The sequence below is a fragment of the Schizosaccharomyces japonicus genome (genome assembly GCF_000149845.2).
Source record: "Schizosaccharomyces japonicus yFS275 unplaced genomic scaffold supercont5.1, whole genome shotgun sequence".
NCBI classification, from domain to species: domain Eukaryota; kingdom Fungi; phylum Ascomycota; class Schizosaccharomycetes; order Schizosaccharomycetales; family Schizosaccharomycetaceae; genus Schizosaccharomyces; species Schizosaccharomyces japonicus.
The window spans coordinates 1343112-1364818 of NW_011627860.1; the positions used below are offsets into that span (position 1 = coordinate 1343112).

At 45.4% G+C, this 21707-nt stretch overlaps 9 protein-coding genes across 9 annotated transcripts; 2 read left to right on the forward strand and 7 right to left on the reverse strand.

Annotated features, from left to right (window-relative positions):
• Position 1: 1 nt before the first annotated feature.
• Positions 2–4251, forward strand: SJAG_02725 (poly(A) polymerase Cid12). Its single transcript, XM_002173885.2, has one exon. It carries the CDS (start codon positions 186–188, stop codon positions 1257–1259), a length of 1074 nt encoding a protein of 357 aa, XP_002173921.1. The 5' UTR covers positions 2–185; the 3' UTR covers positions 1260–4251.
• On the reverse strand, positions 1405–1947 carry SJAG_02726 (N-acetyltransferase). Its single transcript, XM_002173886.2, has one exon. The coding sequence runs from the start codon at positions 1860–1862 to the stop codon at positions 1425–1427; it is 438 nt and encodes a 145-aa protein (XP_002173922.1). The 5' UTR covers positions 1863–1947; the 3' UTR covers positions 1405–1424.
• On the reverse strand, positions 2034–4079 carry SJAG_02727 (Trp-like ion channel; the record flags this gene model as incomplete). Its single annotated transcript, XM_002173887.1, has 3 exons — positions 2034–2279; positions 2400–2819; positions 2877–4079. 3 exons carry the CDS (start codon positions 4077–4079, stop codon positions 2034–2036), a joined length of 1869 nt encoding a protein of 622 aa, XP_002173923.1.
• A 16-nt stretch (positions 4252–4267) lies between the features above and the next one.
• Positions 4268–6205, reverse strand: SJAG_02728 (fungal protein; the record flags this gene model as incomplete). Its single annotated transcript, XM_002173888.1, has 1 exon — positions 4268–6205. The coding sequence occupies one exon, from the start codon at positions 6203–6205 to the stop codon at positions 4268–4270; it is 1938 nt and encodes a 645-aa protein (XP_002173924.1).
• A 152-nt stretch (positions 6206–6357) lies between these two features.
• On the reverse strand, positions 6358–8258 carry SJAG_02729 (oxidoreductase; the record flags this gene model as incomplete). Its single annotated transcript, XM_002173889.1, has 4 exons — positions 6358–6512; positions 6564–7934; positions 8009–8170; positions 8210–8258. 4 exons carry the CDS (start codon positions 8256–8258, stop codon positions 6358–6360), a joined length of 1737 nt encoding a protein of 578 aa, XP_002173925.1.
• A 1038-nt stretch (positions 8259–9296) lies between these two features.
• Positions 9297–11900, reverse strand: SJAG_02730 (transcription factor Gaf1; the record flags this gene model as incomplete). The annotated part of the gene is made up of 1 exon (XM_002173890.1): positions 9297–11900. One exon carries the CDS (start codon positions 11898–11900, stop codon positions 9297–9299), a length of 2604 nt encoding a protein of 867 aa, XP_002173926.1.
• A 1607-nt stretch (positions 11901–13507) lies between these two features.
• SJAG_02731 (DASH complex subunit Dad5) lies at positions 13508–13768 on the reverse strand (the record flags this gene model as incomplete). Its single annotated transcript, XM_002173891.1, has 1 exon — positions 13508–13768. The coding sequence occupies one exon, from the start codon at positions 13766–13768 to the stop codon at positions 13508–13510; it is 261 nt and encodes an 86-aa protein (XP_002173927.1).
• Positions 13769–15674: 1906 nt separating this feature from the next.
• Positions 15675–17207, reverse strand: SJAG_02733 (chitin synthase regulatory factor Chr2; the record flags this gene model as incomplete). Its single annotated transcript, XM_002173892.1, has 3 exons — positions 15675–15981; positions 16019–16157; positions 16220–17207. The coding sequence occupies 3 exons, from the start codon at positions 17205–17207 to the stop codon at positions 15675–15677; spliced, it is 1434 nt and encodes a 477-aa protein (XP_002173928.1).
• A 1861-nt stretch (positions 17208–19068) lies between these two features.
• Positions 19069–20964, forward strand: SJAG_02734 (pyruvate decarboxylase). Its single transcript, XM_002173893.2, has one exon. It carries the CDS (start codon positions 19188–19190, stop codon positions 20901–20903), a length of 1716 nt encoding a protein of 571 aa, XP_002173929.1. The 5' UTR covers positions 19069–19187; the 3' UTR covers positions 20904–20964.
• The last annotated feature ends 743 nt before the right edge of the window (positions 20965–21707 follow it).

Sequence of the window (21707 nt, forward strand, 5' to 3'; positions counted from 1 at the left end):
TCTCTATTATCTCCATGCAAAAATTATTACGAAAGATACATAATTTTTTAACTGAAATTGCTCTGCATCCTGTAATACTTGTCTTGTAACTGAAAACAGTGATTGTTTTCACCGTAATCGATTGTCTCCGCCTAGGTTTATTCCATACAGCGCGAGTTGTAAAGTCCATGTACTGGTAGAATAAAATGGGCCGTTTACTCGTAGATCTTGAAGAAGCGCCTTGGAATAATGTATCTCTAACTGATGATGAAAGAATAAACGCGTTCATACAATTCATTCAGTGTACCCCGGACGAACAAGCTTACCGAGAAAGATTGCTGCAAAGGATAGAGGAACTCGTTAAAGAAATATGTCCGGATGCAAAACTCGAGTTCTATGGAAGCATGCGTACAAAAACCGTTATTCATTCAAGCGATATCGACATAAATATGTTTCAACCGAAAGTGGGCGAGATTCAAAAACGTCGAATTGTACTATCGATACGCAAACACTTGTCAGCTGGAGCAGAATTTCATGCAACTGCCCGTGTTCCTCGGATCTTTTTTCGAGATAAGAGCGGTCTGAGTGTGGATATCACGTTTGACAATGCATCTGCCATAAGTAGTGCTAACTTACAAAATGAGTACGCCGACAATCATCCTGTATTCAGAAAACTGTTTATGCTATTAAAACATTGGCTTTTTGAGCGACGACTGGATCATGTCTATATTGGCGGACTTGGAAGTTCTGCCTTGAGTTATATGATTATCGGCTGGTTAGAAATGCAGTATCACAAAAAGAATATATCAGCTGAACAGATTCCTCTTCGAGAATTATTGCAACAATTTTTTGATTTCTGGGGCAACAAATGGGCTTACGATGTTTTCGTATTGCGGCCTCTGACGGGTCAGCTTGTGACAAAACAATCAAAAGGATGGACTGTTGATGCACGGCCTGAATTACTATCCATTGAGGATCCTATTGATCGCACGAATGATGTTGCAAAACAGAGTTTTCAAATTAAAATGATTCGGGCGGCTTTCGTTGCCAGTGCAATCGAGTTAGGAACGGACAAATGGGCCAACGCATTTGCCATCACATTTGACGAAGTCAATATGCATCGAGACTTTCGAGAAGTTTTACATGAGCAGAAAGCGATTGTCGATTATGGCAATAGTTCTGACGAGGAAAATATCCAAGATGAAGAAAACGAAAACGATACCGCTAACAAAAACGTTGATTCAATGGATGTTGATGTTGACGTAGCTACAGCTGTTTGACATGGATAACAAACTGCTGCGTATGGTACTTTTCATTTGAACGATAGTTTCATGCATACTCGAACATCTATGCCAACTATCACATCTTTTTGCACATATACCACCATTTCCTACGCATAGTTCGTTCTTTTCTCTTTTTGTTTCATTGATTTGATTTTCTATTACCTACTTAAGTTGCTTGGAGACAAACATAACGTCCTCGTTTCCATTCTTAGGGGGCTGTGAAGTGAAGCCTTTGTGCATAAACCAGCCAATGGCCTCTTGATCGTCCTTGTTGATGTAAACATACATCTCCTTAGCAGAGATGTTTGATGCTTGTTCCAACGCATGCTCGAGCAGCTTGGAACCAACGCCTTGGTTGTGATAAGCAGGGAGAACACACAAAGAGTTAATTTGCAGCTTTGGTTGCTTGTGACTACTGTCCTTCTTGCATCTTACAGCGCCGACGCAAATCTGGTTGAAATATGCAAATTGAGCTAAGTCACCGATAGCGGGCGAGTCCTTATAAAATTGAGCTGAAAACTGTGTCGTTGGTAAACAGACAGAGTTAATCGTTTCCAAGACCTTAACGTTGTTTTTCGTCACAGAATCAAGCTCAATCATACCGAACGATACAGATTCCTCTAGTCCCAGGCTGCTTGGGTACTGTTTAAACACCTAAGGACACATATACTAGTTGAAGTTCATTCAGTGAAAAACGGTAAGATTCATTATTTGAAATAAGGAAGTGCGCTATGGATTGAAAGAGTGAAATTGACAAAAATATGAGAGTTATTAAAGGATAATGTCTTTTTCTTCTGTGTCTGGTGTCTTAGCTTGTGTCATTTGGGTCATGGATGTGACGATGTCTTCGCTCTTTTGAGAAGATCTAATAGTTTCAGTTGGTTGCAATTGTTCTTCATAGGTTGCTTGGCATTTCTTAAGCCATTTGGGCTCCCATCTTGCGGACGTAAGAGCCGTTAACAGCATTTCAATTGCATTCCAAAGCGACCAGAACGTGAACACGACGAATATTAGTCCCTGGATAATAATTAGTACAATGCCTATTATAGTCCGGGCAATTGACGATAAATTCCAGGCTAAGGGAGTCACTAAGATGATAGAGACGAGCTTTGTTACTTCACATAAGTATGAACATACTATGTTCTTCCGTCCACAGAATGGCTTAAGTGAGAAAACAGCAGTAGCCCATATTACCTGAAACACAAGCAACAATATAACCTGGATCTTTGGCTTTTCTTGGGCAAGACCTAGCACCAATGACTGGGCAAGGATGTTTAAAAGTTGAAGGAATGAAAATGACCAGGCTTCTTCACGAAACGGAAGATACATCCATCCCCACCAAGTATACCCGTTTGGATGACTAAAAAGCAGGACTCTCGGATTTCCCAGTGTTTCCAAACTACATTTGGCCAACGCGGTAATTCGAATTGCTGACCATGTAAACAGAGCGACAAGTGCAACCAGCAGTAAGGCTGCCAGCAGAATTGGACCCCATGCTTCTTGCAGCGAGAATTCGTAAAAAATCAACACGGCTATTCCGGGAAGTGCCATGAGTAACTGTCTCAGGTTAGATATCGTTACAGTATTTTCTTATATGTACTGTGGCATGCGTACCCATTTCGCAACAAACGAAAATGTCACTCGAATCCAGTACTTTCGGACAAAGACTCTTGAATCTTTTTGTGCTAGCTTGGTTTTTGTAATGATAGCCATAAAAAGTTTGAAAGTGACATTCATCGCAACAACTATACCAATTGAGATTAGGAGCCAAAAGAAAGTGTACATGAACAGGTTAGTAAAAACCGTCCCTCTGTCAATGGCTAACGAGTGAAAACCTCGGAATATCCCTGGCATTTGTGCTAGTCGTGGCACACTAATGTCTGTGCCATCATCCAAGCTCACTGTTTGGAATGTCTGCAGCTTGTGCATGTCTGTTTGATTGCGGAATCTGTTAATTGTATTTTCCATAACGCTTGTAATTGTGAATCCCAAGGTCCAAGCAAAATTACTAGCCCACGCCGTAAATATTCTTGAATGTTGTACGCCAACAGCTGCTATCAAAGGAATTGTCTGAAACAGGGTAATCACTTGTAAGCCGGTTGGTATGGAATGAGTGATTGTTGTGTGAGCGAAACTGATGCTTCTTCCTGTGCAAATAAGTAGGAAACCAATACTTCCAATAAAACTTAATCCTACTGCTGCTGCTGATACAGCTACAATGGCACGATTACGAAACGTGTGCTTATTTGCCAAGGAGGCAACCATACAAGCAATGGGTTGTGCTTCGCTTGCAGCCTGCTCTAATGGCAAACTTGCATTAAGGTCCTCCTTTTTTAATACGCGGAATGTGACGAGACCTTCAAAGTCAGGAATTGACCATGCTATACTTGGAATAGTATCGGCGTCTTGCGGGCTTACAGGTAAAACTCCCTGTGCGAACATATTTTGATCTTTCGTTACAGGACAAAATGAATCAAGATTAATTTCACAGGGATCAAACACAAATCGCGAGCGTCGTGCTCCATATGCCAGTATTGAAATGTCTAATGTGGCATTCATATCAACCGAGCTCCTTCCATAAATATTGAACACAATAGAGAAATTCCGCGCATAATATGTTGCATCAAACAATTCAAATTGCAATGGAGAATCTACAGAACATGATGTAAACTGGGATGTGAACAAACGATGGTTTGGTCGCTTTTTAATTCGTATCAATGCCTGTCCCGGTACAACCAGAAGGCTTAATACGACCCATATAATTCGAATGAGAAGCATGAGAGTATTGTTTCTAAGGAGTAGTTGATATACAAACATGCTTGAGCCATTATACAACTTGTCGGATAATTATCTAACATATACGACACAATCCTGTCAACATCATGCACGAACATCACACGAATACGAGTTTACAGATGTCTCTAAGGGAATAAATAAACAGTTTATTGAACATGTAGCCCGATGCCTCTACCTAGTAGTTATTTTCTTAAGTTGGATGAGTGGCATCAATCGACATCATTACTTGTTATTACAGCGGCAGTATCTAATTTCTTCGCAAGTGCGTCTGCAGAAATAGTGCCGGAAACCGGATCCTTCGAAATGAGTTCTCTAAATACAGGAACAAGAACTTCACGAGTAAACTCCAAACCAAATTCACAGCCGGGAACCTGTCTTCTAGGCTCGGAAAATGCGTATTCGGGAGTGACCGTAGCAGAACCATGCATCATAGACAAGTGAGAAAGCCACTCACGAGCAACATCACCACTGCCTTTCATACGCTCAAACAATGCTGCTTCGTAAGCAGCAATTTCCTTCTTTACACGTTCTCTAGATTCATCGTCCAGCGAGTCAAATGCCTTGCGAGCGCATGAGCTAACGTCTTGCAGTTTTGTCTGAACTCTAAATTGACAAAGACAATGATCGTACCAGACGCACCATTCTTTACACAAATCTGGAGCATTCTTGACAAGACAATGAACAAATCGCATAAAGCATGGCGCATATTTATCTACAAGTGCAACAAATTCCGGTAGTTCAGCACGCTTTTTGGCGATCGCAATCAGGTCGTGAAGGAAACACTGGTAATCATAAATAGCCCGAGAGAAATCGGCAGCACGATGAGCTTCGAATAAAAAGTCACAGAAGACATTCATAATTACCTTTACCGCTTCTGAGAGCTTATCGTCATCACAAAGAATCTTAGTAAGCTTCTTGCGATCGCGTTTGATGAGAAGAGCATTCAGGTATCTCATAGACACATCCACACACTCTTCCGAAAACGGGGAAAAAGTGGTTTGACCGCTAAATTCATCATCGTCAAATTTGTTCTCAGACGCTTCAACCTGTTGAGAATCCGATGAGTCATTTCCAGTTGCAGGGCCTGAAGGTACGGGAAGAGGCGGCTTGTTTAAGTGAGCCCGATACTCCTGTAGAATGCAAACACAGATATTTGTTTTTTTCTTCAGACTCTTCTCACGTACTTCCATTTGTTGAATACGGTCCAAGTCTTCGACATACCACAGAAGAGCGTCACGTTGTTCTAGCCACAATGGGTCATCATCCCAATCCAATTCGATAGAATCGATTCCTGAGTCAGCATGGTGCACATCCGCATTCAAGATGCCTGCCAAAATGCTTTGTAACAGGTTACGGCTGTTACCAAACCACGACATTGGCTTTATTAAAAACAACCGTGTCAGTCCCGATACCAAGGAACCTACATTGCCAACCCTGACCACCTGACGAAGAAGAAACCAAGGCATGCTTGTGTATATACGTTCCACAACACCTGCAGTTCCCTGATTTAAATTTGCAGATATACCGACATTATTACCAACAAACACAAAGTGAAGTAAGAGTGCCATTGTATACCGAGCATTTGCCAGCAAGCTGCTTAAAGGCTCAGGCCAGTTATCGATGGATGAACTCTCCCGAAGTAGTTCAACCATCCGGTCTACACCATCTTCATACACAAGCAGCCTATAGGCCTCCTTCACCTTTTGTTGGGAAGGTTGTTGTGAACCTTCATCACCGTCGGGCGACGTCGTCTGCTCCTCTTGTGCATCTTGAAATTCTGGGACCTTACCGAAGACACCCTTGGCAAGTGAGTGTAATACAGTAACCATCGCGAAGCCCAGCATCTTTCTTTTGCTCACGCGGCCATGATCATAAGAATCGGAAAGATTGCTTTCACTCATTGCTTCCAATATCACTTGCAAATGATCACTCCAAAATTCCGGAGGCGCCCTATTAACTCCAGGAAGCGTATCTGTAAAAATTATACGGTCAAGCAACGTTTGAATTATTGGTGACGCATCTGCTCCTTTGTATTTTTTATTTGGTTTGAACGGATAACCAAGTTTTGCCAAACGACCCGGAATTTTCAATCCACTAAATTCATCTTGCAATTCCAAAAGCAACAGAATGGACGCCAGAGAATCCATTGGTGATCAAGTTAGGTTTGGAATATAAGATCGCAGGTGTGCAAAAACTTGACCGCCTGACGGAGCATACCGAGTTGTAACGAAGGATAGGTAACGGGCACCAGTAGAATTGCATTTCGATGTAAAAACGAAATTGCTAACAAATGAGGTCATTAATGGGCCACTGTATGACCATGGAGGGAGAGAGAGTCGAAGTTGGCCGTGTTGAAACGTTTGGATGTTGGTGAACCGGCCGAGGGGTAGCGACTCGTTGACCCGAAAGCAGCAAGCTCGTCTTCTATGATTGGGTCAACAGGGTCTGAGATCACTGAACGGGGTTAGTCTTAAGTACAACAAAATCATTGTAATGAAAACGTACTTGAAGGTGGGGGCGGCCGTCCAGTCCACGTGTTTCGACGTCCTCCATTGTCCATGTTGTGCTGGTCTGAAGGTGAATGTCGACGAAGCATTCTTTGAGTTGCAGAAAGCATGTCAAACTCTTTAGACTGACTTCGGTCAGACCTGAAAGAGGCGGATGACTTTGGACGCTGAAGAGGGGAACTATTGTCGTCAAAGTCAGGAACAAGATTGGCAAAGTCGTCAATGCTGCTTGCGTTAGGTAGTCGTGACATGGAATTCCGTGATGGATTATGTGAGTTTTTGCGCGGACGGTTGAAGAGTTTCTCGGACGAGGAGGACTCTGGGGAGAGAGATAAGTTTGTGAGAGACACACTTGATTTGCTGTAGAGGTGGTTTGGCCGCTTAGCAGCAGCTGTAACATGTCGCGAAGATGTTAAGTCATCCATACTGGCCATACGCAAACCTCTGTTCGACAAAGGGTGTTGAAGCGGAGATGGAGCAAAGCTACCCTGGACGCTCCGACGAGAGGAAGCGTACTTGAGAGAAACGACTGACTGGGTGGGTGAGGTTTGTTTGTTCCGTTTGTTTTTCAGTTCAAGGAGAGCGTAGATAGTTTCCATTCGTGGTACAGGCACGTGAAGCTTCTCAGCGAGTTTTATAGGGTTCTCAAGCAACACTACGATCTCCAGGGGGCGTAGAGACAGAAAATCTTGATAAAAATGTGAGGGCTTTGGTAAGGCAAGCATCTGGTTGACAAGTTGACGCCGAAACGATTGCTCGTCAAGCTGAGTATTCGAAACAACTGAATAACCCTGTGCTTTTGCTATGCTCATTCCTTCCTCCAGCAGTCCGTCCACAACTTTGGCGAGATGTGGAGTGCGGTACAGAGCAGCAAGGTTTGGTTCTTCCACAATGACAGACAGGGGAAAGAAGGCAATGTGGCCAAGAGCGGTTTCCCACTGTTTAATGCCAATAGAGTGTTGTACTTTGCATTCTAACCCGCCTGCCTCAAAAGAAAGTGCCAGTGAGCTAACGATATCATTTTGTGTCTCCGGCGAGATCCATTTGTTCTCCTCACTTAAGCCCACATGCACTACGCTTTTTGCGGCTGACTCTGCAGGCGTGATGTGTTCAAACTGCAAGGGACCTCTTTGAGTAAACTTGTCCGCTGTGACAAATGACAAAACCAGGTTGCGGGGGTAAGTATTGGTAAGATACTGTTCCACGTTTATCATAGAAGTTGTATTGAGAATAATGCATGTATGTCCTGGTGTCAGTACACTCGAGACTACATTTTTCAGGCTGTAGACATCAGGTAGTACTTTGACGCATAAAAGAATGTAATCAAAAGGTTCGGTTTCCTTCTCTAGCTCCTCGATAGTAGATACATCTAGTAAATTTACTTGTTAGCATTGTTCTCTCAGGTGTGGCTCTTGAAGCCTTTGCTTAGCGTGAGAAACATACTTGCATCTGGTTTCCACTTGACGGCTCCAAATACACTGGAACGAAAACGAATGCCGTCATTCATTATATTCGATCCTTGGGACCTCCAAACCATTGTAACATGGCAGGATTTGCTTTCAGAAAGCCTCCAACTTAAGAATGCTGAGATAGCATTGGTGCCGACTGAATATTAGCGACAAACATGAAATTTCTCATTCTTACCTGTCAACAGCCGCAGTTTCTTCTGCGACGTGTTTTTATCTCCGTTCATAGAAGCTAAGATTTGCTCTGTTTGCGACTGGTGTAATATACTACAGGTAATAAACAAGGTGAGCTTAATTGCTCAACGAGTTATTAAACGATTGCACAACGTAGAGAGGTCCAATCCGCAAATTCGTTCGATTACTCCACAAGCACTATTTCGTGAAGGATAATTAATTCGGATTAAAGAGGAATATGTGTTTCGAACTTGCTGAAAGAGTGTTGCGGAGGGCACAATTTAATTTGTGTATGAGCGACTAGCTTAGCACGAACTTCGCTAACCTCGGTTAGCAGCTCGGATAAAGATGTCAACAAACAAGTCGGCGAGCGTTGGTCAATTAAGGTAAATACTGTTATGGGCCAAAGGCGTGCACGTCATAAACAAAAACGCGAAAGCGAACGAGCGCAATTGTCAGTATAAACAACAGCAAATACAACAGACTTAGACGAAGGTTGTATGCGACAAATGCGATCCAACAACTATTTCGTTATGCTCCCCACGTATGCCTTCTCCGATTTGCCTACAAATAAAGTTCGCTAAAAACAACTGCTCTTTACGGTAAGTTGGAAAGAGTAATTAATTAAAGAGTAACAGAACTAATTGGGAGGTTTCTACAAACGTTCCAAGACACATATTTTAGCAAACTGACTAGCTGCATCTAAACACGAACCCAGACAGAGTGAGGTCAAAAAACAGGAAACAAGTTGAAAGATAACGGAAACGATTAAGGCAATGTCCGGTAAACGGCGAATATTAAACCTGTACGAAGAACCGGACAACGTACCAAAGCAGAGGAAGACACTTGTATGAACAAGAGTCGCCCATAAATTATGAGTAACGAAGGACGGAAGGAGCCCGGGCACAATCAATGTACACGCTTCGTTTCATCAATGTCAATGAAACAAGGAAAAGCAAGCAGCAGATACTGTCCAGAGTATCAACGAGCCGCGACACGACGACTGCATATCACGAAACAGCCGTCAGCACTCCACGAGTGGAAGATTAGAAGAACAAAATGCGAGAAAAAGATACTCACAAAGCACCACCTCACATCACACTGTACCAATCCCATGGACGAGACATGCCTTGTAGGCCAACCGAGTCCAGACTCAGCGACTGCGGGTCTGCGGGAAGGGAATCAGGAATTGCAGCATCACCAAGCGTACCAAATACGCCGTTCTGCATGGATCCGTTTGTTAGACCAGCATCCATAGCATTTGGCATACCAGTTTTCTCATACGGGAAGCCGTTTTGCACAACAGTTGGCATATTGAATGACATGGCAGGGTCTAAACCATTAATCACGGGAGGGCTGTTCACCTGCGATGTCCGTTGCACGGGCGCAGGCGCATTAGCCATTATAGGATAATTTTGCTTAGCATCACTCACTGAAGAGGACTTCCGCATATGATTAGCAGCGTTCACGTTTTGCTGCTGCTGGGCATGAGCGGCATTTGAATGGGAATTGTTTTTGCGAGACGAATACTTGCGGCCACCACCAGAACGCGAACCAGAATTGTTAGAACCACTACGGTTTCTTTTCTTAATCACATCTGTTTTCAAGCTTAGCGGACGCACCACCCCGTTAATCTTCATAAACAGACCACAGGCGTTGCACAGAGGATGTCCATCTGGACTCCGACGCCAAAGAGGTGTAGTGCGCGTCTGGCAGTTTGTACAGGTTGGCACATTTTGCTTAGTGTTTTTGGCATTTCCGCCACTGTTATTGTTGCTGTTGCCAGAGTTACTATTGTTGTTGCTGCTGCTATTGTTGCTGTTGTTTTTCGCGCCAGAAGTTTTGCTGGCGCTAGGTGCATCATTAAAAGCAGTATTAGGCTCGGCCGCTTTCCGCTCCTCGGATTTTTCCCGTTTATTCTTCTGAACGGCAGCGTACTTGTTAAATTGTACACCGGAGCTTTGTTTCAAACCATAACTTAATGACGAAGGAGCATACTGTTGAGGCACTCCCCCGACACGTTTCTTCATGCCTGTGGCCACAGTATCAACAGCGGGTACCTGTCCAGGTTTAGCAGCTGTGGCAGAAGACAAGTAAGGCATGTGATTAAAGTTTAATGGGCTTGAGCTTACCCCGGCAGGCGCCTGAGCCGGCATTTCACGATGCGCAAACTGGTTGGAATTCGAGTTGTTGTAGTACGAGGGGACGCTGCTACGCATAGGATCAATACCCATTGCAGTGCCGACACGCACAAACTGAGGTACTGGATACGACTCTTGAGACGAAGGTGGCATTACTTCAGTCTCGTTAGGATTCCATCTGTTAGGGAACGATCCTTCGGCCGGCGTAACATTATCCATAGCATTGAGATCGGTAACGTGGTGAATGTTGGTAAAAGACTTGTGTGGGGCACGATACATGCTTGGGCGAGCAGGGAAAGAATTGCTAGAAGCAGCGGGGAGCGAATTAGGCTGAGGAGTATACGGCAAACAATTGGGTGTCATAGGGGACGAGAACTCACGAGCCCGTGAATCAAACACGCCATTAGCAGCCAGTTCTGGAATGAAAGATTGCGTCGGAGTAAGACCTGCACTGACAGGCGAGGGAAATCCAAAATAGCTTTGGCTGCTATATGAAGAAGCGCGACTGAACGGATCTTCTGAAGCATTATTCATAAACGAGTTGGGCATATCGGTCGTGGCTTGATTCAAGGAGTTTTGTTCAAAGGAAAACGCTGTATGCGCGGGGGAGGAGGAGAGCGCGGTCTGCGTGATACTACCCGCGTCAACAAAACCAGAAAACGTGGCATTGTCGGGATAGGAAAAAGGTTCGGAAGATAGAACATCAAAGTCCAGGTTGAGAGGATCTTCAGGAATGCTCTCTTCCCCGTGGGCGTTAGCCCCGCTTGAACCTCTTGGTATTTGCATCGGATTCTCCGTAGCACCAGTAGTCGAAGCAAAACCCGCGTCACCAGGAACAGTTTGTTTGCCGATTGGTACTGTGCGGTTTGAAAAGTTGGAGCTTAGAGGAAGGTTGTTGTTTGCCGTTGTAGACAGTTTCGGCGTGCTACATATAGGCTGACCGCCGTTCTCATTAGATGCGGGGAAATGCGTGAGGGTGAAAGATCGTTTCTTGCCTCTCGCTTCGCTTTCGTCAAAGCTCGTCTTACGAACTCTACGCTGCACGTAGTTGAACTCCATAAAGGAGCTTCCAGTTCCAACATCGGGCACGCTCGCCGGGGGAATTGCATCGGGCAGCATGTCGACATCTGCACCATCACCACCGCTAACGTCAGAGTGTTTGGGCGATACAAGTGCGACCTCAGTGTGTTTGGCGGTCTTTGGATCGGTATTATAAAACATAGAGTGTGATGATACAGTGTTTGGTGAACTATGCTGTAAAGAGTGCGCAGAATTGAGCTCTCCATACTGCATATCTGCAGACGAGGCAGGGGAGAGCGGAGACGACCCAAGCTTAGACTTGCGAAGGTTGATGGACATCATACGCCATGTGAGATTTTCAACGCGGTGGCCGTTAGGCACGGACGCTTTCGCCTTGGAAATCATTCTCCATATGTCGCCTGCTTCAAATTCATCTGGCTTTAGCGACGGCGATGAATCCGCAGCGTTGGGCTGGCGGGCCGCCAGTGCAGGGTGTTCGGAGGATTTAAGAATGTCAAATGCTTCAGAAGCCATTATGAAAGAGAATTAGGACGTAAAAAAAGGGAAAGAAACGAAAAAACGCAGCAACGCCGCGTTATGACTAGTGGAAAGGGAAAAAGTACAGGGTATGTACGCAAAAAACGAACTACCAAGCTTTTTTGAGCTCAACGAAACGAAAAAGGCTCAAAAGCAGTTTTTGGAAGAAAGGAATGCAAAAAAACGGACAAGCGCCAAAAGAGCTCTCCAAAAGCTACAAAAAGCTGTATATCTCAATGTACACTCGTGAAAAGGCAACGCAAAAAGCGCTCGAATGGGGCCGGAAACCGTGCGCCAGGTTAAAAGCAGCCGAGGGAGACGAATTGAGCTCTGGACGAGCCAGAATGCTTACAAGCAGGTAAATTCACCGTCAAAGTCAGCCAAATTCGTCCGCAGCACACTGCTTTTACAATGTGAACTGTGACAAAAAAAGCGCTCCCGTTAAGAAAATGGAAGAAAAAGAGTCAACCCAATGAGTGGTATGACACACTGTCTTTGCACACACGTGAATCAATTCTCGGTATTGTTTGCCGAATGAGAGCAGAGCACGTTGTGGAGTTACCGAATAGATAAAGCAGCAACGGTAGGTTGTATCGCGGCAATTAGGGGTGATACGGGGAAGCGAATTGCGCTGGGATCTGAGGAAGCCTCCAGCGGGAAAGATGTGTCGGCGATTGCAAATTTCCCAGTTACTCCAGTAAAGCCACCAGCGATATGTACGCCGAAGGCGAATTCAGTTGGTGGGGTGAGCGGGGGTAGTTGGGGTGCTTTAGCGGGGGGCACAGATAGGACCTACAAGCGAAATAGCGGGGATAGCTTGTGCGACTGAGGTTCGACGTGCACAGACAATTGTCTGCAGAACAAGTCACTTGGTAACGGTAACTGGTAGTAGCACGAAAGCTGCTGCTGTCAGTTCTTGTGGAGTGACGACGGCAGTGTAAGTGGTGGAGAATGTGGCCGAAAAGTGTCCGTGTGCCTTTTCAAATACAAATTCCTTTAATAAGTGGCGAAGAACAAACGGAATGCAATAGGACAACGAAGAAGCCACGAATCAACACTTGTAATGGAGAAGACGGTAGGTGGATATGAAACGACACCAAATGAACGCGTTAAATGAGAAAGAAAATCTAAACCACGAGCAAATTCCAAATTGATCAACACAATTTATCCGAGAATAATCCAATTCGTCAGAAAGTTATATTCCGCAATCAAAACAAATACGATGCGCTATGCAGTTATTTAGATCCGAGCAATCGACAAAACGCGACGGAAATTCGATAAACACACTTAAACAGTGAATTCGAGGTAATTGCGGAGGGTTCGTGCGCGGCGTAGCAAGGCTGGGTCACGAATGCAGAATAGGCGAGTGCCGAAGCGAGTCGAAACGAAAACCAATCAACGCCGAGAGAATTCGTAATAAGAGACACACGCGACGCGTCACCAATCCGACGCGTCGCGAAAGACGCAATTAAGGTTCATTGAGTCACATGCGCTTCGGGCGCCGAAACCTTAAGACGCGACACGCGTCAACGCAACCGACAAGAACGAAATTGAAGAAAAACAAGCCATTTGAAGACGAAAACGCACAGCTTCGAGTCCAGACTTCAGTCATCACGGACATCTTGGCTCAGTACTCGACCGGAAGCCATTAACAGCGCGGCCTGCAGTCCTCCAAGACGGCGGATTGCTTCGGCTTGGATAGCAGTAACACGAACATGGCTCTGGAGCTCAGATAAATTTGATTCCAGGCGAGCAAGTTGTTCAGCAAGTCGTGAAATGTTTCGCGACTTGAGTTCATTCGTAGATGGACCGTTGGTAGACGGACGAGTGCCAAGAGCAGAAGGGACGATGGTCGAACGACGCATGGAAGGGGAATGGAAGAGGGAGAGTTGTGTTGTCCCCAGTTTCCTTCTAGACTTTCGGGCGTGGTGAGGTCAGGGGAAAGATGGTGAGCGTGGGGGCAAGCATAGCACGTGAGTGGGGGCACATCTTCGAAAAACCGGAGAAGAGAAGTCAGAGAAACGACAAAACGAAAAATGCACAAGTCCGGCGGCGTCGTAGAGCTTTCTGGAATTCCGTGTTTTACATGGTGAGCGAAAATTGACGCCTAAAGTCGTTGAATCTGGAGACTCTGGTTTGCGATGGAACCACTACCGAATGTTGCACAGTGCAGGAGACTTGGTCACGGCCGCCAGCAGCATGTTCCTTATGTTCTGTGTGTTTTCCGGAACATATAGCAGCAAGAGGTGCTTTTATGTATCCCGCGTGGGAGATACGCGATACAATGTTCCATTGGTGTCATCGACTTACTCGAGTAGATACCACAGTCAATGAGGTAAAGCCTATCCCACGACTATCAGGCACTTTGTCGAATACTATGCAATACCAGCGGCGAGACCACGATTGCGCACATCGAGTATCGTCAACAAAAAAAGCTCGCAGTTTTCTATATCTGTGCGGCCGTCACTCTGATAAGTCGGCCGCAGCTAAAATCACCAATAAAGAAAGCATCCCGCAATTCAGCATCGACAATTTATTGGAGCGGTTCCGCTATGGAGGCAACGCATTCTTTTCGATGAAAGTTCTTAAAACCAACTGACAAGTCTAGGGCATTCCCCTGCTTCTGTAATGCTTGCGACTTTCGAGCAAGAGTCGCACACAGATGAAAATGACATCAGAAAGGTGGGGGATCTGCGTTATCGACGATCTACATATGACGTCGTCTATACAAGGGTCGTCGACAAAGTGACAAGAAATGAAATGATGGGGCGCTATCGCTAAGCGGAGGCGGCGGCCAGAGAGAATCGAGTAGCAATATTGAAGAAGAGAGAGTATGCTGTCATACGCATTGCAACGCAGTGAACAGCTATATCAGCAAGTGGCTGAAATAATTCAATTGGTCTGTGCGATTCTCGTTAAGCCATAGGTCGAGGTGTCTTGTCTCCCTATAATCCCAAGATATGAGGAATTTGGCCAGCCCATGTGGTCAAGTGATAGAGCCCATAGTAGAATAAGGCTCAAGGAACGGGGTTATCGTTGGTTCCGGTGCCATCGCGCATGTGAAAGCGGTTGCAGTATGGCTTTTGACGAGAGTGGTTAGCTCAAACCAAAATGGAATGGGGTTAGGTGTTCGCCGAACAAACAGACGTGTTGCATATTAGTCTTGACGCAGTCGTCTCTCACAATTCCCAAGTCAGCGGGAAACGCGAGTCGCAATTACTTCGTCAAAAGTAGTATTGTTTGCTCGGTTATCATTGAGCCTAATTGACGGTGGTAACGCCGACCAAGAGGCAAAGCCTTTCTGCTGGTGTTGTGAAAACGTCTTTTGAAAATAGTTCTTTAAGGGTGTATCCCTTAGTAGCGGATATACTATCGTTTTAACGGAAACAAAAACTTGTCATAATGTGTATGATAGGCGTAGAAAAGAGTGTTTGAACTTTTTAAAAGCAGAGCGACAGCAATCGCCGGTTACAGATGGCCGAGTACCTGTATGCTGTACAACTTTTTTGATGAGTTAGATCCAAAAATGTATACAAAAAATAAATGAAAGAGAGAAATAAAAAAAAATGAGAGAAATAAAAAAGGTGAGAGAAAGAGGGGTTAAAATGCGCGGTTGAGAGAGGAGGAATCACGAAAAATTGGTCTGTTGATTCCAAAAAGAAGAAGCTGGAAAGAGAGGATAGAGCGTCGGCTACGCTATGTTTTTGCTGGAAATGTTACATGACGGGCACTCTCCGTGTGCTTGTGTGTATGCGACGGTGTTGTGCATGGTTAGGAGACGATACAGTTGTTGCTTTTGAGTCGGTGGTGTCTCGAATTGCCCGGGGAACAAAATGTAGTTGTTTCGTTATGCATCGCAAATGAGTTGCTTGAGTTGCTGGATGGTGAAGAAAGGCGTATGGTCTGTAGAAATTGCCGAGCCTCGAGGTGCTTCCGAGCAGCTGCCTTTTTGGCCCATTCGATGGCAAGCGGAACGTTTTTTGTGTTGATGCCATAGTACCCGTTGTAGTAAATCTTGGCTAGTTCCCATGCTGCATCCGTATACTGGTTATTGGCTGCGCGTGTATACCAGAGAAGACTGTTTCATTAGCGAGTATTGTGGAATTAGTGCATACCTTCTCTGTGTGTCGATAGGACAGCCAAGTTCGCCATGAGAAAAGCAGAGAGCAACACGGAACTGTGCTTCGGGCACATTAAAACAAGCAGCCTTGAAGTATAGTAAGAACGCTTTATGCATATCCTGTGCAATGAGACCTGTAGCTACTATTAGCAAACGTACAGACACAGACACCCGCGCCCGCCCCAATGTAGCGAACCTTTTTGCTCTGGTTTTGGCGATTCATAGATTTGTGCCAAATCAAAAAGTGAATGTGGATGCTCGACGGTAGAAGATAATGCAGCCTGGATTAGCCAACACAAGCCCAGACTAGCATCGCGCTCCACGCCGTACAGGCCTCGTAGGAAGATGATACCGAGCCGATGCATTGCTCCAACATGTTCGTTAGCAGCAGCCTCTGAAAAATAATAAACCGCTTCTGTTAAATCCTGGTCTGTACCAACGCCCATTTGCAGACAAATTGCTGTGCGATATGCGCCGTTTGAGTGGTGTAGATTGGCGGAATCGGCATACAAACGGAATGCAAGTGCGTGGTCGATCTCCAATCCTAGTGCGCCTGTGCTGTACGCAACACCCATTAAATACAATGCTTGCGGGTCATCATCTGCAGATCTAGGAACACTCACAAGAGAAGAAAGCAACTGGAAGGTCTCTGATCGATGGCGGACGGCAAACATCTGAAGCTCGGCATCTGTGGAGCGTTCAGCATCCATCACAAGCTTGGCATAGTACACGCGATCCGACGAAGAGTCGATGTCTTCACGCAGAGCCTCGTCGCGAGCCAACTCAAGCTGCGAGACACTCTCTGCTTCAAGCGATTTCGTTGTAAGTTCATCCAAAGTCGTATCGATGCGTTGGAGGTGATGACTGAGCTCTATAATCAGGCTGTATAAAGGGCTCCGCTGCCTTGGTTGAAGGTTACCGTCCACATCCGGTAAAGGATAGGAGTACCATGAAGCTCGCGTTCCCGGAATTGACATGTTGGGCGGTCCATTCAGAGACGGAATGTTCGGGAGTTGCTTCTTCAATGGATGTCTCTGAATACTTGTAACAGGAAAGGTGTCTTCATCGGAATCACATTCTTCCTTGAGTGAGAGAATTGAGTGAGGAGGAACTGGCGGCGGCGTTAATGGTGCATTTTCTAATACATTTTGAGGGTAGCTCACAGGCCCCGTGTAGTCCCCCATAAAGCAAACTTTAGCAGCTGCTTTTGAATCTTTCTTAATGAGAAGAGCAAAAAGGAAACTTTCTCGTAACGACGATGGTTTTGTTTACGTGTAGCGGTTAACAGCTAAATTCGGAAGCCAAAGGTAAAAGTGTACGTGTTAAATTAAGGTTTCGCTTAGAAAAGGCGGGATGAGAGTAGCGGCGAATGGTGGACAAGAGGGAAGAAGAGGGGAGAGGGGAGAGGGAAGAGGGAAGAGGGAAGAGGGAAGAGGGAAGAGGGAAGAGGGAAGAGGGAAGAGGGAAGAGACGAGGATTCCAGTTTACTCCATTTTACTCCTGTAAAGGGCATTCGCTTGGTAGCGTCAGCGGGCTCCTTATTCCGGGGAAGTTTCCGAGCTTCAAGACTCGCTGACAGTGTATTTGTTTTTGTTTGTTGAGCTTAAAGCGCCAGTGATTTAGTTGAGGTTCATTAGAGATATGGACCAATTTTGGAATGCAGTGTTGTGAAGCTTTTCCTTCGCTGCAGCCTAATTTACTCGGTAACTGTAATGACAATGAAGACGCTGAGTCCTGAAATGAAGTGAATTGCGAATTCTCACAGGTATGAAAACTTTGTGAATAAATTCGTTTAGCGTCGAGCAAATAGAAAAGTCGACTAATTCATGCCACCACTTTCTCTTTGTCGAGAAAGACGAGACCAATTTCAACAATGGTTTTATGTACTTGGCATACCGATGTTACTGTTTGATAGCTTCACAAGTCATGTTTACAAGAATGTAAAGAGGTGACATAATTACATAATTGAGTACATGTACTACATGTATATAAAACGTTTCGACTTGATTCGATGATACGATGTAAAAATGAGACTTTCCGAGGTAATTCAGTAAACGAGTGATTAATTGAATCGAATTGAATTGAATTGAATAGTATAGAAAAAAAAAAAAAAAAAAAAAAAAAAAAAAAAGAATACGACTCTCTCATGCAGTTGAGAAAAAGTAAAGGACAGTCGTCTTGATCTCACACATTGCCTCGGTTTCCCTTAGAGGTCAAACTAGTGTGTGCAATTCTTCTGCCAATGGCATGATGCCGAATGAAGACGGCGATTTTCGGGAATCAAAGAGTGCTAACAATAATAATCGGAATGTGTGCGCCTGTTGAAATTGAAACAACGACTCAAAAATGAGGAACTTCTCTGCTCGGATTTATTAAGCGTATGAAGCACACTCTATAGTTAATGTTTTGAAACCCCGTCTAGTAGTACGTAATGCAGAAATGTATTAGTTTCAAAAAGGAAACATAACGAAGATGTGCCACCGCTACTAAGTGATGAGACTAGAAGAGTAAAAATGTTCATTTTTACACTAAACTTTTATGTTTCGGACCACTGGCAATTCTCATTGAATTCAAAAGAAAAACTATATGTGTTATAATGATAATAAATATAATAATAATAATAATAATTATAAAATAAAAACAAATAAAATAAAATAAATAAAAAACACAATTAAAAATCCAAACAAAATGCACAGAGACCATGTTTGTTTCCGCAATTCTTGCAAAAAAACCTTTTCCTTCACTTCACCACAGCCGTAAACCCGCACCGAAATTCTGACCATTCGCACCGTGTTGCGCGTTTCAATCAACAACACACAGCCTCCGCGGCAAGCTGCCAATTGGCAGCGTCCATAAAGGTGCTTTTCGGAGAACGCGGGTAACCCACAGTTCGCTTAGTTAGACGCTTAATTCTGTAACATTGTTATTGAAGAGGCTGCTGCTCGTCAGCTGCCACCTACAGCTTTCCGACCAATCAAGACGAGAGGCTGGCGCGAGCACTAAGGAAAGGTGTTCATTGAGCCGAGAGCCGACAGTCGGCCGCCGGCATGCTGCGGGAGCAGCCGGACTCAGAAAAATATAAATAGAGGGAAGTTTGCTCTCGTTAAGACCATCGGCTTATCTTCGGACAAGTCTTCTACTCATACACACACACATTAACCATCATGTCTTCTGAACAAATTCTCGTCGGTGAATACCTCTTCCAACGTTTGCTCCAAATGGGCATCAAGTCTATTCTTGGTGTCCCTGGTGACTTCAACTTGGCTCTTCTTGACCTTATCGACAAGGTCGGTGATGAGACCTTCCGCTGGGTTGGTAACGCCAACGAGTTGAACGGTGCCTACGCCGCTGATGGTTATGCCCGTGTTAAGGGTATCTCTGCCATTATCACCACCTTCGGTGTCGGTGAGCTTTCTGCTCTTAACGGTATCGCTGGTTGCATGTCTGAACGCATTCCCGTCGTTCACATTGTCGGTGTCCCTTCCACCAAGAACCAGGCCGTCAAGCCCCTTCTTCACCACACCTTGGGTGACGGTGACTTCAAGGTCTTCGAGCGCATGTCCGCTGAGATCTCTGCTGAGGTCCAATTCCTCGACTCTGCTGAGACCGCTCCCCAAAAGATCGACCACATCTTGGAGACCTGCTGGCGCGAGAAGAAGCCCGTCTACCTTGCCATTCCCTCCGACTCCGGCTACTTCAGCTGTGATGCCTCTGGCTTGAAGACCCCTCTCAACTTGAGCTACCCCGAGAACTGCCCCGTCGCTGAGGCCGAGGCTCTCAAGGAGATCGTCAGCCGCATCAACAGCGCCAAGAAGACTGCCATCCTTGTCGATGCCTGCGTTTCCCGCTTCGACGCCAAGGAGGAGACCCAAGCTTTGATCGATGCCACTCACTTCCCTACCTATGTCACCCCCATGGGTAAGACCGCCATCAACGAGTCTTCCCCCTACTTCGACGGTGTCTACGTCGGTTCCCTCACTGAGCCCGATGTCAAGGAGCGCCTCGAGTCTGCTGACCTCTTGTTGAACGTTGGTGCCCTTCGCTCTGACTTCAACACTGGTACCTTCACCTACGGCACTCCCGTCACCAACACCATTGAGCTCCACTCTACCTGGACTCAAGTCGGTACCGCCAAGTACGAGAAGGTCGGCATGAAGGCCCTTCTCCCCAAGATCATTGCTGCTCTTGACCTCAAGGCCGTTCAAGCCAAGGCTGCCCCCGTCAACTTCAAGGTCCCCACCCCTACTGCTGCCGAGGGTTACCCTGCCGGCACCATCACCCAAAAGTGGTTCTGGCCCACTCTCTCTACCTTCCTCAAGGACTCCGATGTCGTTGTCACTGAGACTGGTACCTCCAACTTCGGCTCCCTCGACTGCCGTATGCCCAAGAACGCTACCCACCTCTCTCAAGTTCTCTGGGGTGCCATCGGTTGGTCCGTCGGTGCCTTGTTCGGTGCTTGCTTGGCCGTTAAGGACTCTGACAAGCCCGACCGCCGTACTGTCTTGATCGTCGGTGACGGTTCCCTTGCCTTGACTGTCCAAGAAATCTCCACCTGCATCCGTCAAGGTCTCAAGCCCATCATCTTCGTTATCAACAACAACGGTTACACCATTGAGCGTCTTATTCACGGTCTTCACGCCGTCTACAACGACATCAACACCGAGTGGAACTACCAAAACCTCCTCAAGGACTACGGTGCCAAGGACTCCCGCTCCTACAACATCCACACCGAGACCGAGTTGGTCGAGCTCTTCCAAAACAAGGAGTTCGCTGCTGCTGATGTCATCCAGTTGGTTGAGGTTCACATGCCCCTTCTTGATGCCCCTCGCGTCTTGGTCGAGCAAGCTAAGCTCACTGCTGCCATCAACAAGCGTGTTTAAATCTTTTTGTCATGAATATTATAGACTAGTTTGAATGAAAAGTTCAATTGTAACTCCTAAATCGTGAGAAATAGTGTTTTCGGTCATCCAAGCGGCAGTGTAGGATCGTTATGCTCTCGAGCTTCCGTAAGAGAGTTCGATTGTGCAGCAAATGTTTTTGTCACAGGTTATTATTGCTATACTGTTTCTCGGCACTTGCTCTGCATTTCGGCACTGTCGCCTATTGATAAGATAAGCGAACTCTATTTCAGACTCTTGAAATTTAGTATTAATCCGAAAATTGACTTGCATTGATGACTAAGTGACTCCGCATCCGCTTTTAGAACGCGTTCGTAACGAGCATCCTCGTTATGAAAAAAACGGAAAAGTGGGGAATCAGTCTTTGCTTGCCTCTTCGGTATAAGTCTTCGCCGAGTTTTTTTCCTTCGCTTAAGCTCTTTGTATATTATCAGATCGAGCTAATTATTATCAGATGAGAATCAGGAGGATGATAGGCTGTTACGTGGATTTTGCTGTAGATCTTCTACGTCATGATTGTCGTGTTTTTACGAAAATCTAGTAATCGGGGGGCTCAAGTAACAAAAATGTCGGGTATTCAGGGGATTTGCGACGTCTCGAGGTAACAAGCGCGCGAAAAATCGCCTGAGCCAAGTTCGGTGCGTAGGCAGGCGAATTGACACAGTTGTCAACGTTTCTTTACAGAATTGGCGTTTCCATCCGTGGAATTAGCTGTTGTTTGTAGTATAAATTACCATGTTCCGCAATGCCTTTTTTCCTGAAAATAATACACGATTTCAAATTCAC

Coding starts and splice junctions, on each gene's coding strand:
- SJAG_02725 (XM_002173885.2), top strand. CDS start 186: ATGGGCCGTTTACTCGTAGATCTTGAAGAAGCGCCTTGGAATAATGTA.
- SJAG_02726 (XM_002173886.2), bottom strand. CDS start 1,862: ATGATTGAGCTTGATTCTGTGACGAAAAACAACGTTAAGGTCTTGGAA.
- SJAG_02734 (XM_002173893.2), top strand. CDS start 19,188: ATGTCTTCTGAACAAATTCTCGTCGGTGAATACCTCTTCCAACGTTTG.